General features: G+C 39.0%; 1 protein-coding gene across 5 annotated transcripts in view; it reads right to left on the bottom strand.

Moving 5' to 3' along the window:
- Positions 1-15,489, bottom strand: part of ezh2 (enhancer of zeste 2 polycomb repressive complex 2 subunit) — a 72,692-nt gene that overhangs the window by 44,451 nt on the left and 12,752 nt on the right. For 2 of the 5 annotated variants that reach the window (XM_072575652.1, XM_072575647.1), the window contains exons 2-3: positions 5,556-5,734; positions 280-408 (exon numbers count right to left, since the gene is read on the bottom strand). In XM_072575652.1, the coding sequence (XP_072431753.1) occupies positions 280-408; positions 5,556-5,672 (246 nt within the window). In that variant the 5' untranslated portion in view covers positions 5,673-5,734. Of the gene's footprint in view, positions 1-279; positions 409-5,555; positions 5,735-11,092; positions 11,223-13,005; positions 13,116-15,489 lie in introns of all 5 variants that reach the window. The other 3 variants (XM_072575649.1, XM_072575648.1, XM_072575650.1) reach the window with 3 other exon arrangements.

Raw genomic sequence — 15,489 nt, 5'->3', positions numbered from 1 at the left:
CAGAGTTTTATACCCAAAGGCTGTACAAGTCTCTGAAGCCAACAGTTGCCAATTATCTTTGGTTAACACAAATTGTGCAAATTATTTATAGAATGCTGATTAACAAGCCCAAGTTTCTCCCAGATATAGTGAAAGTTTTTATAATGTTCATATCAGTTAATAACACGTTGAAGCATTGGATAGGAGAACGTAAGAAGCATTCTTTGTATTGGGAGGGTGACTGTGCACAAAACTTTATTTACCATAAACACTTTTCCCAGAAAAAAAAATCTATTATACCTCTCTGGTACCACGCATTGTGCTCACAGAAGTCATGATATGAACAGGTTGTATCCGGTGTTGCTTCCAATCCTGATTCAAGATTTCTGTCTTTTCTTTGATTTTTTGGCGATTTGCATTGAACATGCTCTGTGAAGTGAATAAAGATATTTGTTTAAATTTAAATTTATCAATATAGACCACAAAGCATGACTTATAAAAATAAAAGTTTGAGAAAGGAGGAGGTCATTTGTCTCCTCCGACCTGCTCTACCATTGAATATGATCATGGTGGATTATAGATTTCAAATTTCATATCCTCATTATGGTATTCCAAACACTTTTGATTTCCTTACATAACAAAACTGCGTCCACATCAAACTTAAATCAATGACATTACCTACATCGCCTTCTGAGATGGAGATTCAAATTTCACAATCCTTGGAGGTAGTGGGTGCAATTTCTACCTTAAAAAGGATGCCCTCTAATCTTAAAAGTAATGATTCCTATTTTGGACTCAACTGCAAGAAGAATAACTGTCAGTCATGTCCACCTTGTCTAGGCTGTCCAAGATCTTATAAAATTTCTTTAAAATCAATTGCACTGAGTTGGTGGGACTTGAACCTACACCTTTTAGTCCAAAACTAGTGTGACCATAACACCACCTCAAGAGCCAGTCTTGCACATTTCATTCAAGTCACCCCTCACTCAATCTCCAGCAAAAACAAGCCCAGGCTGTACATATCATTCCCTGGCTCAACTTGCTCATTCCAAACATCAATCTAGTACACCTCTTCTGGACCTCCTTTAAACGCAATTACATTATTGAAGGAATAAAAGAAACCAAACTACACAAAACATTTCAAACATAATCTCATAAATGTCCTATAACTGAAGGAGAGACAGCGCGAGCGAGCGAGAGAGAGAGACAGCGCGAACGAGAGAGAGAGAGAGAGAGAGAGAGAGACAGCGCGAGTGAGGGAGAGAGAGAGAGAGAGAGACAGCGCAAGCGAGAGAGAGAGACAGCGCGAGCGAGCGAGCGAGCGAGCGAGAGAGAGAGAGAGAGAGAGAGAGAGAGAGAGACAGCGCGAGCGAGAGAGAGAGAGAGAGAGACAGAGAGACTCCTCCCATAGTCCAAAGATGTGCAGGTCAGGTGAATTGGCCATACTAAATTGCTTAGTGTTCAGGAATGTGTAGGTTAGCTGCATTAGTCATGGGAAATAGAGTAATAGGTTGGGGGAATGGGTCCAGGTGGGATCCTCTTTGGAGGGTCAGTGGCCTGTTGGGCCAACTGGCCTGTTTCCACACTAAGGATTCTATAAAAAAATGCTTTGATATGGTGCCACTCAATGATCATTGTATTTGTCCACCGTGTCTCTTGCCCCCAACCCAAGTCAGCCATGCTCACATTCCACGCAAGAACAAAAGTCAGCATACAATAATGGAAACAAAACTTAAAGGGCCTCCATGACAACGGTTAAAAAAAAAAGATAAATTTGTCACAGTTTAGATTTTCAGTAAATCTCTTTACCAAGCTTTTATTAAATTGGCGCAAGGAAGTAATGAATGCTCAGCACTGAGATATAAGTACAATATAGTAGTACTCTTGCTACATAGCAGTTTGATAATAATTGGGAGAAGAGTAATGGTTATTTTGTTTATTAGCATTTCGGAGCAATTCCAACCAATGTCAAGTGTCATAGCTGCAGGGGTAAAGCTTGGTTTACAGAGCCAAAAAATGAGGACTGGAGATTAGAGTTGAGTGAGAGATGCTGGAAAAGCACAGCAGGTCAGGCAACATCCAAGAGCAGGAGAGTCGACGTTTCAGGCAAAAGTCCTTCATCAGGAATGAGGAATTGGCTTACGAAGCATCTAGTTTTGTAGTTTTCTTTTATTCCTTAGCATGTGTACATGAATGGCTAGACAGGCATTTATGATCCATTCACAAGGAATGTACATTGCTAGGTCACTTTCAGGGTAGCCAAGAGTTGCAAATAAAGTTCAGGGTCGTAGGTTTCCTTACTTAACATACTTTCATGAGCAAATGTAAAATTTGTATTCCAGCATGCACTAAGATCATGTGGTGCCAGTAAATCAAAAATAGTGAACTTATTGCAAATGTGGTAACAGTAGGATCCTGAATTTTTGATAATGTTTTACATGGCAGACTAGTTAAAGAAATAAAAGTACAGGGAATTCAGGTTTTCCACCTCTCCCCTCAATATTATTTTAAATCCATGTCCCCAATCCCTTCTAACATAAATAGGTGATTCACAAACATTGCTTAGGCCCTCCACAATTTTGTACATCAAGATTTCTCTACTGTCCCACCACATTGGATACAATCTCTTTTAGATGTTTGTTTTCAAAACCCAACATCATCCTCAAATCTTCTGTCCTCTTTCTAATACTGTACATCTTTTCTTTATTGAGGTGATCAGAGTGCACACAGTACTCAAGCTGTAACCTAACTAATGATATATACAGTTCCAGCATAATGTCATTGTTCTTGTATTCCAGACCTCTGCTAAATAAGGAAAGGCTTTCATATGCTATCTCAACCAACTTATCGATCTGCATTGTTCTTGTCCACCCAACCAGTTCATTGGAATCCACCTGCAGTTTAAAGGCTAACCCCCTCATTATGAACTACGTGTCCAATGTTTGTGTTCTCTCGAAGCTTGATCATACTCCCCACATTTATGTCCAAATTGTTAATATATACACCATAAAACTCAGAGGACCTAGTACTGAGCCTGTGGAACCCATTGGGAACAGCTTTCCAATTGCAAAACTACATAAAATTACCTTTTGTTTCCTACAACTGAACCAATGTTGTTATATTGCTGAATCCAAATATCCAAAAGTAACAAAATATGTTCTTAGATATTGTGAATAATAAACGTTTTGAAAGAGACATCATTGCATAGCAGTTAAGTTTTTTTTCTACTCATCACTTAGCTTAAGTTCTAAAGTGTAGAAAGGGTTTCTTTTGTTTACTTATGAGATGTGGACATTAATCATTATGCTAACTTTACTGTCCAACCCTAACTGCCTGGAGCAGAGGCAATGGTGAGCGGTCTTGAATTGCTGCAGTCCTTAAGGTATTGGGACACCATAGTGCTGTTAGAGAGTTTCAAGATTTTAATTCAGCAGTGAAGGAACAGCAACAATACCAAGTAAGGATCATGTGGCTTATAGGTGATGGTATCCCTAGGCAACCTCTGCCCTTTCTAGATAATATAAGTTTGGAAGGTGCTGGAGGTCCTCAAGGAAGAGATAGGCAGATGTTTTTAAATTAGCAATGACTTAAAAGGGTTATGGCGAACAGGCAAGGAATTGGAGTTGAAGCTGAGATTAAATCAGCCGTGACCAAATTAAATAGCAGAGCAGGCTCAAGGAGCTCAATTGCCTACTACTGCTCTTAGTTTTTATGTTCTTATGCTGAAGGATTCTTGGTGAATTGCTTCAGTTTATCTTGTGAATGTACACATTGTTGCCACTATGCATTGCTGGTTAAAGGAGTGAATGTTGAAGGTGGTCAATGGGATTTCAATCAAGCAAAGTGCTCTGTGCTGGATGGTAACAAGCTTCTGGTGTTGAAGATGTTATCACGGAGAATATTCCATTACACTCCTGATGGGAACCCTGCAGGTGGTTAACAGATTCTAGGGAGTTACATGCTGCAGAATTCAGTGCCTCTGGCCTGTTCTCAGAACCAAAGTATTTATACGACTAGTTCAGTTCGGTTTCTGTCAATAGTGACACTCACGACATTACCATTGCTGAATTCTCTCACTGTCAATCTCATTAAACATCAAGGAGGTGATGATTCAAATCTCTCATCAGAGATGGTCATTGCCCGACACCTAAGCAACAAGTAACTTTGCCCATATGTAGCAAGACCTGGACAACATATTGAGCTGGCGCACGAGTCTATTTTAGTATCTGACGTATTGCAAATGGTGAAGTATATCCTATACCACTCAGTTTGTGCACAAGTGTCTGTGTTTTTTTCAATTTCCAAAAGCATTGAAGTTTTGATGAAGGACTAAAGTCATTTCCAATACAAACAAAAAACATGCAACAATATGGGACAGGAGGTCCGAGTTATATAAAAGTCTGTCGAGGCAAAGCTTTAAAAAGGGGCGTTTTTCTTTTAAAGCCAGAACTAAACAGTCACAGCAAAAATAAAAGCAGCTGATGGTGAGATCTGCCTCAAGAGTTAAATTGTCTGTCACCCTAGACCCAAGATAACAAAATTTGTTAAACAGCAAGCATGATTGAGGGTGGAAATATTACACTTCTCCCACTACAATTTTCTGAGGCTTATAGAATCACAGAATCCCTACAGTGTGGGAACAGGCCTTTCAGCTCAACAAGCCCACACTGGGCCTCTGAAGAGTAACTCATCCAGACCCATTCCCCTATCCTACATTTACCTACTAATGCACCTAACCTACACATCCCTATTATAGCATGGCTAATTCACTTAACCTGTACATCTTTGGATTGTGGGAGGAAACCAGAGCACTCAGAAGTCCACACAGACACAGGAAGAATGAGCAAATTCCAAACAGTTGCCAGAGTCTGGAATTGAACCCGCGTCCTTGGCACTGTTAGGCAGCAGTGCGAACCACTGAACCACCATAAGGAAAAATAATTTAACAACTATGGAAGACAAACTATAAATCTAGGTAGTTGAGTTTACTTGTGAACAAATATAACAGTATAGGGAATTCACAGATTAAGACAGGCTAAATGCTCGTCTTTACTTTTAGCCGGTTATTAGCCTAAAATAATATTTTTGTTATATCCTCAACAGGAGTCACTTTCATTTTGCGTTTTAGAGCTAGCTGTCACAAACAAATTATTACATTTACAGATGATCTAAAACTATTGAAAAATGGTTAACTCAAGGTTAACCTGATATTGGACTACTGGGAATGAAGTGAGGTTAGAAAATGCAAATTAAATAATAATGCTAAATAAATAAAAAGATAATGCTCCAAGATCTCAGTTCTTTATGAAAAGAATTAGATTGTCTTGGCTAAGATTCTTAATTTTTGTTACTTACTAAACGTTCATCCTAGAGATGACGTTATTTGTTTAATTAGAAGCACAAGAGATTGATTTCCCCCTTCTGCACAGTGGGCAGACATAATGATTCACTCCATAACAATATATGAAATGCTCCACTCAGGATTGAATTATATAAATAAGAGCACCCCCTCCTGGTTCCAGAAAAATAGCAACTACAGACTGAATACAAGCGACATCAATTCAAACCATTCTTACCTTAACTTCATCTGCACGTCTAAAGCGTTTCAGCTGTCGAAGACGCATATACTCAGATTTAACCCGCTTTCGCCAGCAAACTGGCCCTTTTGTAGATTTTTTACCAGTAAAACCCATTTTTTACTCAGTAGAGGTATCTTTCAGTACTAATGTTTATTCTTCCAGCCAGTGATAAATTTCTGCAAAAGAAGTAAAAGTAAAAACAACATATATTGCACGATCAAACATCCTCCGCATTATATTTAAAGTTTTGAATATGGCAGAAAAGTTTTCAAAAACAAAACTCCATTTGCGATGTTGCAATTTGGCATATTGTCTGTGATTATTCCAAAAAAACTGGAAATTTATCTGGTTATACAATTATTAGGTAAATCAACTCACCCACTTGCATTTTCTTTAGCATTAGACTTGTTCTTTAGCCCAATAAATCAAGTAATAAAAGTTGTTGATTATTCAAGTGAAAACCTGAGTTCCAATGAAGTAATCTAATTTTTCTAATCAACCTGTTCAGACATGTTATCACATATCTTTGGAGTAAGTGGGACTTGAACCTAAACCTCCTGATCCAGGGGTAAGGACACTACCACTACATCACTATGAAATCATCTACGCTGCTCGCTCCATCCATTTAGAGCCACCCAACTGAGTCTTAGCCCCATATACCTGGCTTATCTTTTTAGTTCTGAAAAAGAGACATACAAAACTAAAAACATTATCTGTTTCCCCAAAGCTGCAAATTTTTCCAGCTTTATGTTCATTTCAGATTTTCACCATCAGCAATTTGCCTTCTGCAGTAGCAGACTAGCTGCCAGACTGTCTTGTAGCCAAACTTCAGTTAGCAGGACAGTCATCCCCAAAACACTACATATTACTTTCTGGATTACTCACTCTTCCTTCCAACTCCACCATCATATGCTTAGCACATTTGAACATCCCAAGGCACAGCAGTTATACCACTGAATGAAATGAAGATACTTGCAATGCATTTGAAACCATGCTATGAGCATGCTGCTTTTGTAAATGACCATTTCTTAAAGAAAACGTTTAAACTGGTGTTTAGTTTTTTTTAAATCATGTGGGGCTACATGCGAGGAATATGCTTTAGGCAGATTTTAAAAACTACCCTGTAATAGTTAAGAACTAAGTGAAGAATTATACCAGCAGCATTGTTTTTTTTCCAAAATTTCCTATTACATCAAAGAAAGATACATCCTTAATATGGTAGGAAAACACCAGGAGAGAAAAAAAAAGCCACTCACAACAGTGCCTGGGATAAGTAAATGTGTAATCACTACTGATCTACAGATTAAAATATTTTTAAAAAGGCACTAAACAAGAAAACAAAATTTCCTGAAAGGAAATTAAATTCTGGAAAATATTAAAGTGAGTCCTTCAGTGAGTTGACTGATGATCATGTTTCCACAAGTTAGGCACTTATCCAGGTTTGCCAGAATAAACTACCAACAATCTGTTTGCAACACACCTTTCCTGTTCAGTAATTAAGGCTTTTAATAGGTACAAATTTTCATTTCTTACCCATTTCTTTGGGAAGTAAAGATGTGAGATTCAAATACAGTTTCCAAAATTTAGTCTGAAAAACAACTGGAATGCTCAGATTTAAATTTTATTCAAATCTGAATTATTCAGTCTCAATTTGTAATATTTTTTCAGCCATAAAATGGCTCCCTTAGACTAAAAATACTAATCAGCACCAATGTCTCACACAAACTGCAAGAATTCACAAAGTTGAATAATGCTTTACCATCTGCTAAACTGCAAATAACTAATATGCATTTAGAACATTTTTAATAGGTGTGATCCAATCATACACTAAGTGGTGCACCCAATCCAGTCACCATCCTTTAGGGAGGACGTGAAGGTCATTGAATGAAGAGATTTACCACAACAATTCCAGGGAAAAGCAAATTCAACTGCTGGATTAAGTTGGAAAAACAGAAGTTGTACTTAGAGTACAGCATCACAATGGGAGATCTGATAATAGTGTATTTTAAAAAAAGGCAGGTTTAGATAGTAGATTGAATCATACAATTTCTATTTGCCAAGTGTACAATGGTCTAGAGGAAAAAGATATAAGAATTGGGACAAGAGAAAATGTTGCTGTGATCGCAAGGAAAAAGCAAGCCTCAAGTCTTGATCAACTGCATACTCAAACAAAAAAGGTAGCTGATGTAGAATTCAAAAGCAAACAGATCAGCCATGTGGCAAAACAGGCTCACGGGTCCCAAATGATTACTTCCATTCCTAACATGTTTGTCTGCAACAGTTTTTAAAGGCAGCAACAGTGGTCAACTCTATCATCTACCAATTATTTCAAAGGAATTAGATGAAATAAGTCTGCAGGGTAAGGGAACTACCACCCACCTGGCTAAATAGCCTGTTAACCTCACATAAGAAGAATGATCGATGCAATGTTCAAACTAGTTCTGTAACAATACTACTAGAATTAAAAGTAGAAAAAAATAAAAATAAAAATCACTCTGCCTGAGATATTAAAAAGAGTTAGTTTGCTCTACTGACCTGCAAGAAATTGAATGCTCTGGGGTAAGGTGATGTGCCTTTGTCTCATAGATGGAATGTAGGAGGTTTACACAGCCATTTCTTTGTCATTCAGGGATGATTTACATTTTCATCCAGAAATCAATAAGAACATTACAGTTGGAATTTGACTACTCCCCTATAGTTACAAAAAACAATTTGCAACAGATTTGACCATTAAGTGATGATTTGCATTACACTGTTTCTGGAGGTGGGGTGGCCACTGCATTGTATCTTGAGAGGCATGTGACTGTGAGGGATGGCTGAGGGTTGCCTTGTGGGCATTACTAACTGTGATGTAAAGATTTTTGTATAAAGGAAAGACTGTTTCTTTTGTTCAGAGACACCCCTGGACATGACATAGAAGCATGATGAAGAGTGTTCAGGGTTTCTCCAAAGCTTGTACTGTATTGTGCTTAATAAATTTGGTTGCTTGTTCACAGAAGTTGGCATTTGCAGTTGTATCAAGTGTGTAAGAATCTCAAGAACATAACATGCCTAACAAAAGTCTATTGGAATACTGCATTCAAAAACCAAAACATCCTCCACCCATATTTATAGAAGGCTGCATTGCGTCAGTTAATCACATTTCAAAGTGTAAATCACACTTACTCCAAATGTATTCATAAAACCAGTTAGGTTACCAGCATGGCACAACTTGGCAACCAGTGAGAAAAATCACATGTGAGAAACAGGAAATATGCACAGATGCAAGGCCTGTTATAAACTACATAGCCAGATAAATACATACTACATTGCACAACCTTTCTTTCTCATCCTAGTGAAAAAACGTCTTCAGGTAGATTAAACCATTAAGACACCACACTTACGTGAGGTGGTGGTGTATTGTCTTCGTCACTGGATTAATAAGCAAGAGAATCCAGGCTAATGCACTGTGAACTGGGATGCTAATCCCATCATAGTATGTGGTGAAATTAAATTTCTATTAATAAATATGGAATTAAAAAAAAAGGTATAGTGGATGCTCATAAAAATCCATCTAGCTATATAATGAATTTGGCCATTCTTGGTTGGTTTGGTCTACGTGACCCCAGACCCACAGCAATGTGATTGACTACATTCTTAAATGGCTTAAGTAGCCATAGAACATTACAGCGCAATACAGGCCCTTCAGCCCTTGAGGTTGCGCTGATGTGTGGAACCAACCTGAAGGCCATCTAATCTACACTATTCCATTCTTGCCCATATGCCTATCCAATGACCATTTAAATGCCCTTAAAATTTTGTTAGACTACTACTGTTGCGATAGCGCATTCCATGCCCCTACGAAAGAGAGTAAAGTCAGTCACTCATTTCAAGGCAATTTGGGATGCACAACAAATACTAGATTGCCAGCAATAATGGTCATCATATCAAATATTAAAAACTCAAAGCAAAAGCATGTTACTTATAGTTTGATACTTCTACCAACCCCTTAAAACAAAAAGAATTTTTCAGTTTGCTTCGCTGGGTAACATGATGAACTAACCTTGGCCTCAGTCTATGTTGGTTTTTGTTACAGGTTCAATTGACAATCACTTCTCACTCCTTGCTAAATTCAAGCAATAGGTCAGGTATAATCACATTCTTACTGTATCCCATCTATTAGCTTCTTTGAACACTGATCACATCATTGCCCTCCAGCACAGCCTTCAGGCTGTTGCAAACCAAGCTCATCTCAGCAAAGCACAAACAATTTTTCCCTCTTACATTCTATAGTGCAAATTTCAGTATTGGGCTCTCTCTCACCATAAAAAATAAAGCTGTGATTTAAAGTTGTGAGTGCACCAAAGTACATCACAGGGGACTTTAAAATAGAAGACACCATGTCACAAAGAGAAATATGAACAGGCTTGAGGAAAGGTCTTCTGCTCAATACAGCTGGCTAGTGTTCAGGATACAGGTCACATAGCTGGTATACGTTAGTGTGCAGAACGCCTTTTTGGCTTTATTCCAGAATCCTGTTAGCGATGAATCCCCCTTGCATTGCTACTGCATTAGTTGCATGTAAATGGAACTGGTCTGCTCCACATCTTGGAATATTGTACACTTTTAGGTCAATTAGAGGTAGAGAAGATATTTTTCAGGAAAGTGTGTCAGACATGGATCGATGGTAGGCAATCACCTGATCAGGATAGCTCCCCCCCCACGCCCCAAAATTCATCCATGGGATGTTGGCATTGCTGGACAAATTAGCGTTTATTGCCCATCTCCAGTAGGTCTTAAGATAATGGCGAGTTGTCTTCTTGAACTGCCACAGTCCATTTGGTAGGGAGACCCACAGATCTGTTGGCAAGGAGTTCCAAGACTTTGACTCAGCAACTCTGAAGCAATGGCAAAAATATTTCCAAGTAAGGATGGTGAGCAGTTTGAAAGGCAACTTGGAGGTGGTTGGTGTTCCCGTGTACCTGCTACCTTTGTCTTTTTAGATGGTAGCGATTGAGGGTTGGGAAGGTGCTGTCTATAGAGCCTTGTGGAACTATGTTGTGTATCTTGTAAATGGTACCCACTGCTGCTGAGCATTGGCAGTTGTAAGGGTGAATGTCTGTGGATGTGCCAGTTAAGTTGGTTGTTTTATCCAAAATGATGTTGTTAGACCTTCACTCATCGCAGCAAGTAGGATGCATTCCACCACATTCCTGACTGATGCCTTGGGGAGTTGAGAGGAGTCATTTGCTGAACAATTTATCAGTTGGGTTTAGGACACTACCTGCCGAACTCTATGAGAGATGTGCTAGAGCCAAGATGTCTAACCTCCAACAACCATAACCATGTTCCTTTGTGCTAGGTGTGTCTTTCGGCAAGTGCTGCTTAATAGCACTGTTAAAGACGTCTTGCATCACCTTACCAATTATTCTATAAACCACTTTTAATATATCCTAATCCATTATCAAGCTGGCATGATAAGCAAATGGCTTGAGCCGCAAATGCGAGGTTACAAAAGGAGTGGAGCACAGAGCTATAGGAATCCTGACACTTACCAACCACAGAAAGTAGGCTGGTGATTCCCAGGGACACACGAGTGGAACGCTTAACAAGCACAAGGAAGGAAGGAAGCTCTTTGGATTGCCCCATTTCACAGGTGAATGAGTGTATGGATCCCATTATGGTCTGCAAGAAAATTCTCACATGCTGTTGCAGATTCAAATACAGCAAATGCATCATTTGAATATCGAAAAAAAATGCAAGCAACAGGTGGTTAGTTAGTTATTGAAAATGGTTTCTTGTGGAAATCAATGAAAATGTTAGGAGAGAGCTGAGCCCAGATGGTATGCCATGACAACAATACCTGCTTCAGTAAATATGGTGTCGTTAAAACGGAGCTTAAACTCAGACTTCGCTACTAGTTTGAATAAGACTGCCTGCCGAAGAGGTTAATCCAAATATGTCCCAACCTGAAAACATGGATGAACTGGGAGATCCATTCCCTACCAAAGTTCAGGTCTGAGGCATTCAAGTCAGGCAACCTGACTTAATAAGGAAGTCAGGTACAACCTTTAAAGTGCTCAGATGCCATACCAAATTAAGCTTGAGACCCAAATCAACCACATTGACATCAGGCGTTTGTGGCAAGGCTAACACAATCTCATGGTCTACAAAGCGAAATCGAACACAATCGTGGACAACAGTATATCCCTACCCAACAAGTTCAATTAATTCTATATTAACTTTGAATACAATTTCGTCAATTCCAAAGCCTTGGTTTCACCTGTACCCAGTCATTGGCACAGATGTTAGATCAGCTTTCTTGAGCACACACCCACAGAAGGTGACCAGTCCAGATGGAGTGCCCGGCCATGCGCTCAGATCCTGTCCGGACCAGTTGGCAGATGTATTCGGTCTCCTTACTATGACCTAGTGTCTCCATCTGCTTCAAAAAGATCATCACCATCCCCATGCTAAAGTAAAACTAGGCAACGTGCCTCAATGGCTTACTATATTCCTTATACACTCACGACTGCATGGCCAAATTCCACCCTAAATCCATTTACAAGTTTGCTGGCACAAGGCAGATCTCAAACAACGAGAAGACAGAAAAAGAAAAGAGATAAGAGTGCTTAGCAGCACGGCACAAAGATAACAATCTCTCTATCAATGTCAACAAAACGGAGGAGGTAGTCACTGAGTTCAGGAAGCGGAGTTGGGGGCATGCCCCTAACTGGATCAGTGGTACTCAGCTGGAGATAGTTGAGAGGGCAAAGTTCCTGAGAGCGTTGATCACTAATCTGCCCTAGTCAACCCATATCAACTCAATAGTCAAGAAAGCATAACAGCATCACTACTTCCTCAGGAGGCTAACAAATTTCAGCATGCCCACAAGGAGTCTCACCAATTTTTTAAATAGATGCACATCTGGATGCACCACAGTGTTTTGGCAACTGCTCGTCCCAAGACCACGAGAAACTAGAGTTCAGAGCACGACCCAGCCTTCCAGCTATCAACTCAATCTATACTTCCCACTGCCTTAGAAAAGCAACGAACCCTAATCAGAGACCCCTCCCACCCTAATTATACTCTCTTCTGCACAGAAGATATGTATGAATAGATTCAAGAACAGCTTCTTCCACACTATTTAGACTTTTGAATGGACCTCAAATTTTAAATCTGATGTTGGTCTTGTTCTCTGTGCACCTCCACTGCAGCTGTAACATTCTATCCTCTCTGTTCTATTACCCAATGCAGTGCGTGTTATAATCTGTTTGCACTGAGTGCAAAATAACATTTTTCACTGTACTTCAGCACATGACAATAATAAATCAAATCATAGTTGCTAAATTCAATTCACACAAATAATGGAAGCATTATCTAGACTATAATGAGTAACACTACACAACATCTGTAACTTCTATTAGCAAAACTTTAGGTGAATAGGATGCCAAAGTCTATCGATCACCTGGGATACTGCATCGTTTGCAGTGTGCAGGTCTCGTAGTCTTCCAGAAAGTGAAAAAACATGCAAATAACTGTTTGCAGCAAGTAACTCAACTGTTTGGCTAATTCCCACTGTGTAGAAACAAACAAACAAACAGTCAATCAGTCATGGACAAGTTAGAATGTAAAAAAGTACATATAGTCATATATGTCTCAGGCAATCCAAGCATTCATGAATGCAGTGACCAATAAGTACAAATGCTGCTGTACACACCACCAGGGAGGTCATTACTCTTGCACAGCATTTCATAATGGCCTGTTGACCAGGGCCGGTTGGTGATGCTGAGCAACAGATCCAATGGGTACAGATGCGGAACCATTAAGAATTGCACACATTTTGCCAATGTAACTGTGCATTCAGAGGACAACTACATAAATATGCATGCCTGTGTTGACCTTGAGACTTCACTGTGCCAAACAATCACACTACATGGGAAAACAGAACAAATTAGGAGTATCCCACAACAGTCACAAGCTAACAGGAAGTCCTATCTTCAAGAATTCTGTGGTAGACTGGGAATAAAAACTCAAATGCAGTAAATACCTTCTCCAACTTCATGTGGGAGAGACACATAAGGACAATCCCTTTACTTTCAGAGAATATAATGATCAGACCTTTTTACTGAAGTGAGTTTACATTGCTTCAAGCAAGTATTACTCTTGGTCATATAGTAGCACAAAACATTCAATCAAATAGTAAAAAGCACTTCTGCACCTCATTTCAAGTACAATGTAGATAGGATATGGTATAATTGTAAGATTTACTAATCTAATCTGTTTAATGCATTATCATTCACATTCAATTGTGGAACTGTGTCTTATTTTATTTTATCAATCTCTCTTGGAACAGACACAAGGTTGGGCCAGTGATCAGCAGATTGAGAATTTTTATAGGTTAGCAAGACAGCAATAAAAACAGAGTGCAAGTAATGTCACAAGCAGATTACATTGACCTCAAGTTCACAGAAGGAAGAATGAAAGAGGTCGGCTAGAAATGTATTAGGATAATGAACGAAGTCAAGGGTGAGGAAGACTTTGGATAGGCAGGGCAGAGTTCTATGATTCAAAACGTGAGAACATGCAGACTTGACGATGGTACCTATAATTGGTTAAAAGCTCATCTCAGGTTCAAACAGGAGGCTGAAGTTACAAACAGTCTTGTTCTACTTCAAAAGAAATAGGTGCCAAAAGTATGGTTAGATTCTTTTGGATATTCAATAACACTCACAATAAAAGGGAATCAGATGATTAGAAATAAAATATAAAAAACAGCCTTCGTCTTTCCATCCACACAAGCACAAATCCCTACCATTAAACATAGAAATTTATTTTCCAGTTGTTAAACACCAAAACAAACAGCATTCATATCTTATTTTGTTCTTTCCAGTCTGAATATAGGATACTTTACAGTTTCTATTTGTCTCCAGGAGATTTCAGGGAGATGCAGCGATTCAACATTACAGATAGCTTATGCTTAAGCAGTGGAAAACACAAAAAAAAAAGGTGCAGGAGTAGGCTATTCAGCCCCTCGAGACTGCTCCACCATTCAATATGATTATGGCTGATCATGCAATTTCAGTATACCACTCGCACTCTCTCCATACCCCTCGGTCCCTTTAGCCTTAAGGGCCACATCCAGCTCCCTCTCGAATATATGTAATAAACAGGCCCTAACAGCTTTCCGTGGTAGAAAATTCCACAAGCTCACAACTCTGAGCAACAAAACTCTTCCCCATTTCAGTCCTGATTAGCTTATCATTTATTCTTAGACTCCGACCCCTGGAAGCATTCTTCCCAAATCTAGCTTGTCCAGTCTAATCAGTATTAGATGTTTCTATGAGATTCCCCGCTCATTCTTCTATATTCCACTGATTCCAACTTAGTCAATCCAGTCTTCCTTCACGTGCCAGTCCTGCCATCCCAGGAATCAGTCTAAAATAGCACTTTGTACTTGCCCTTACATTAAAAAACACCAACACCTCTGGTTTACACCATTATTTAACCAGTGGAATACAAAATCAGCATTATGCTAATTAAACAAATAAATGAAAGTAAAGCATAGAATTCTTTCTTTCTCTCTTTCCGCTGACCTAACTGAAAACTGACATTATTAAATGCTCCCAGGTCCAACAGGATAAGACAGAAACTGCCAGGTGGATCTCCTCACACAGCAAAATCAGAGACTGTTCTGGCTACACAAGACAACTCTAAAACAAGCTATCATATTTTAAGAATGAAACTGAACAGACAGGATCACATTCACATGTTTAGTGCTATTCTATGCAAAATGTTCCAACTCCAACAACCAAGAAAAGTAACGACACTTCTAAAATATTCTATAATTTTTAACAACTGATAATGCAAGAAAAACTGATAAATATGCAACCAAAGCTGAAAGATGCATGGTCACGGTTGTAGGCCAGAGAAATACAGCACACAATTTACA

Source organism: Chiloscyllium punctatum, chromosome 8, assembly GCF_047496795.1.
Source record: "Chiloscyllium punctatum isolate Juve2018m chromosome 8, sChiPun1.3, whole genome shotgun sequence".
NCBI lineage: Eukaryota > Metazoa > Chordata > Chondrichthyes > Orectolobiformes > Hemiscylliidae > Chiloscyllium > Chiloscyllium punctatum.
This window is presented reverse-complemented; position numbering and strand designations above follow the sequence as displayed.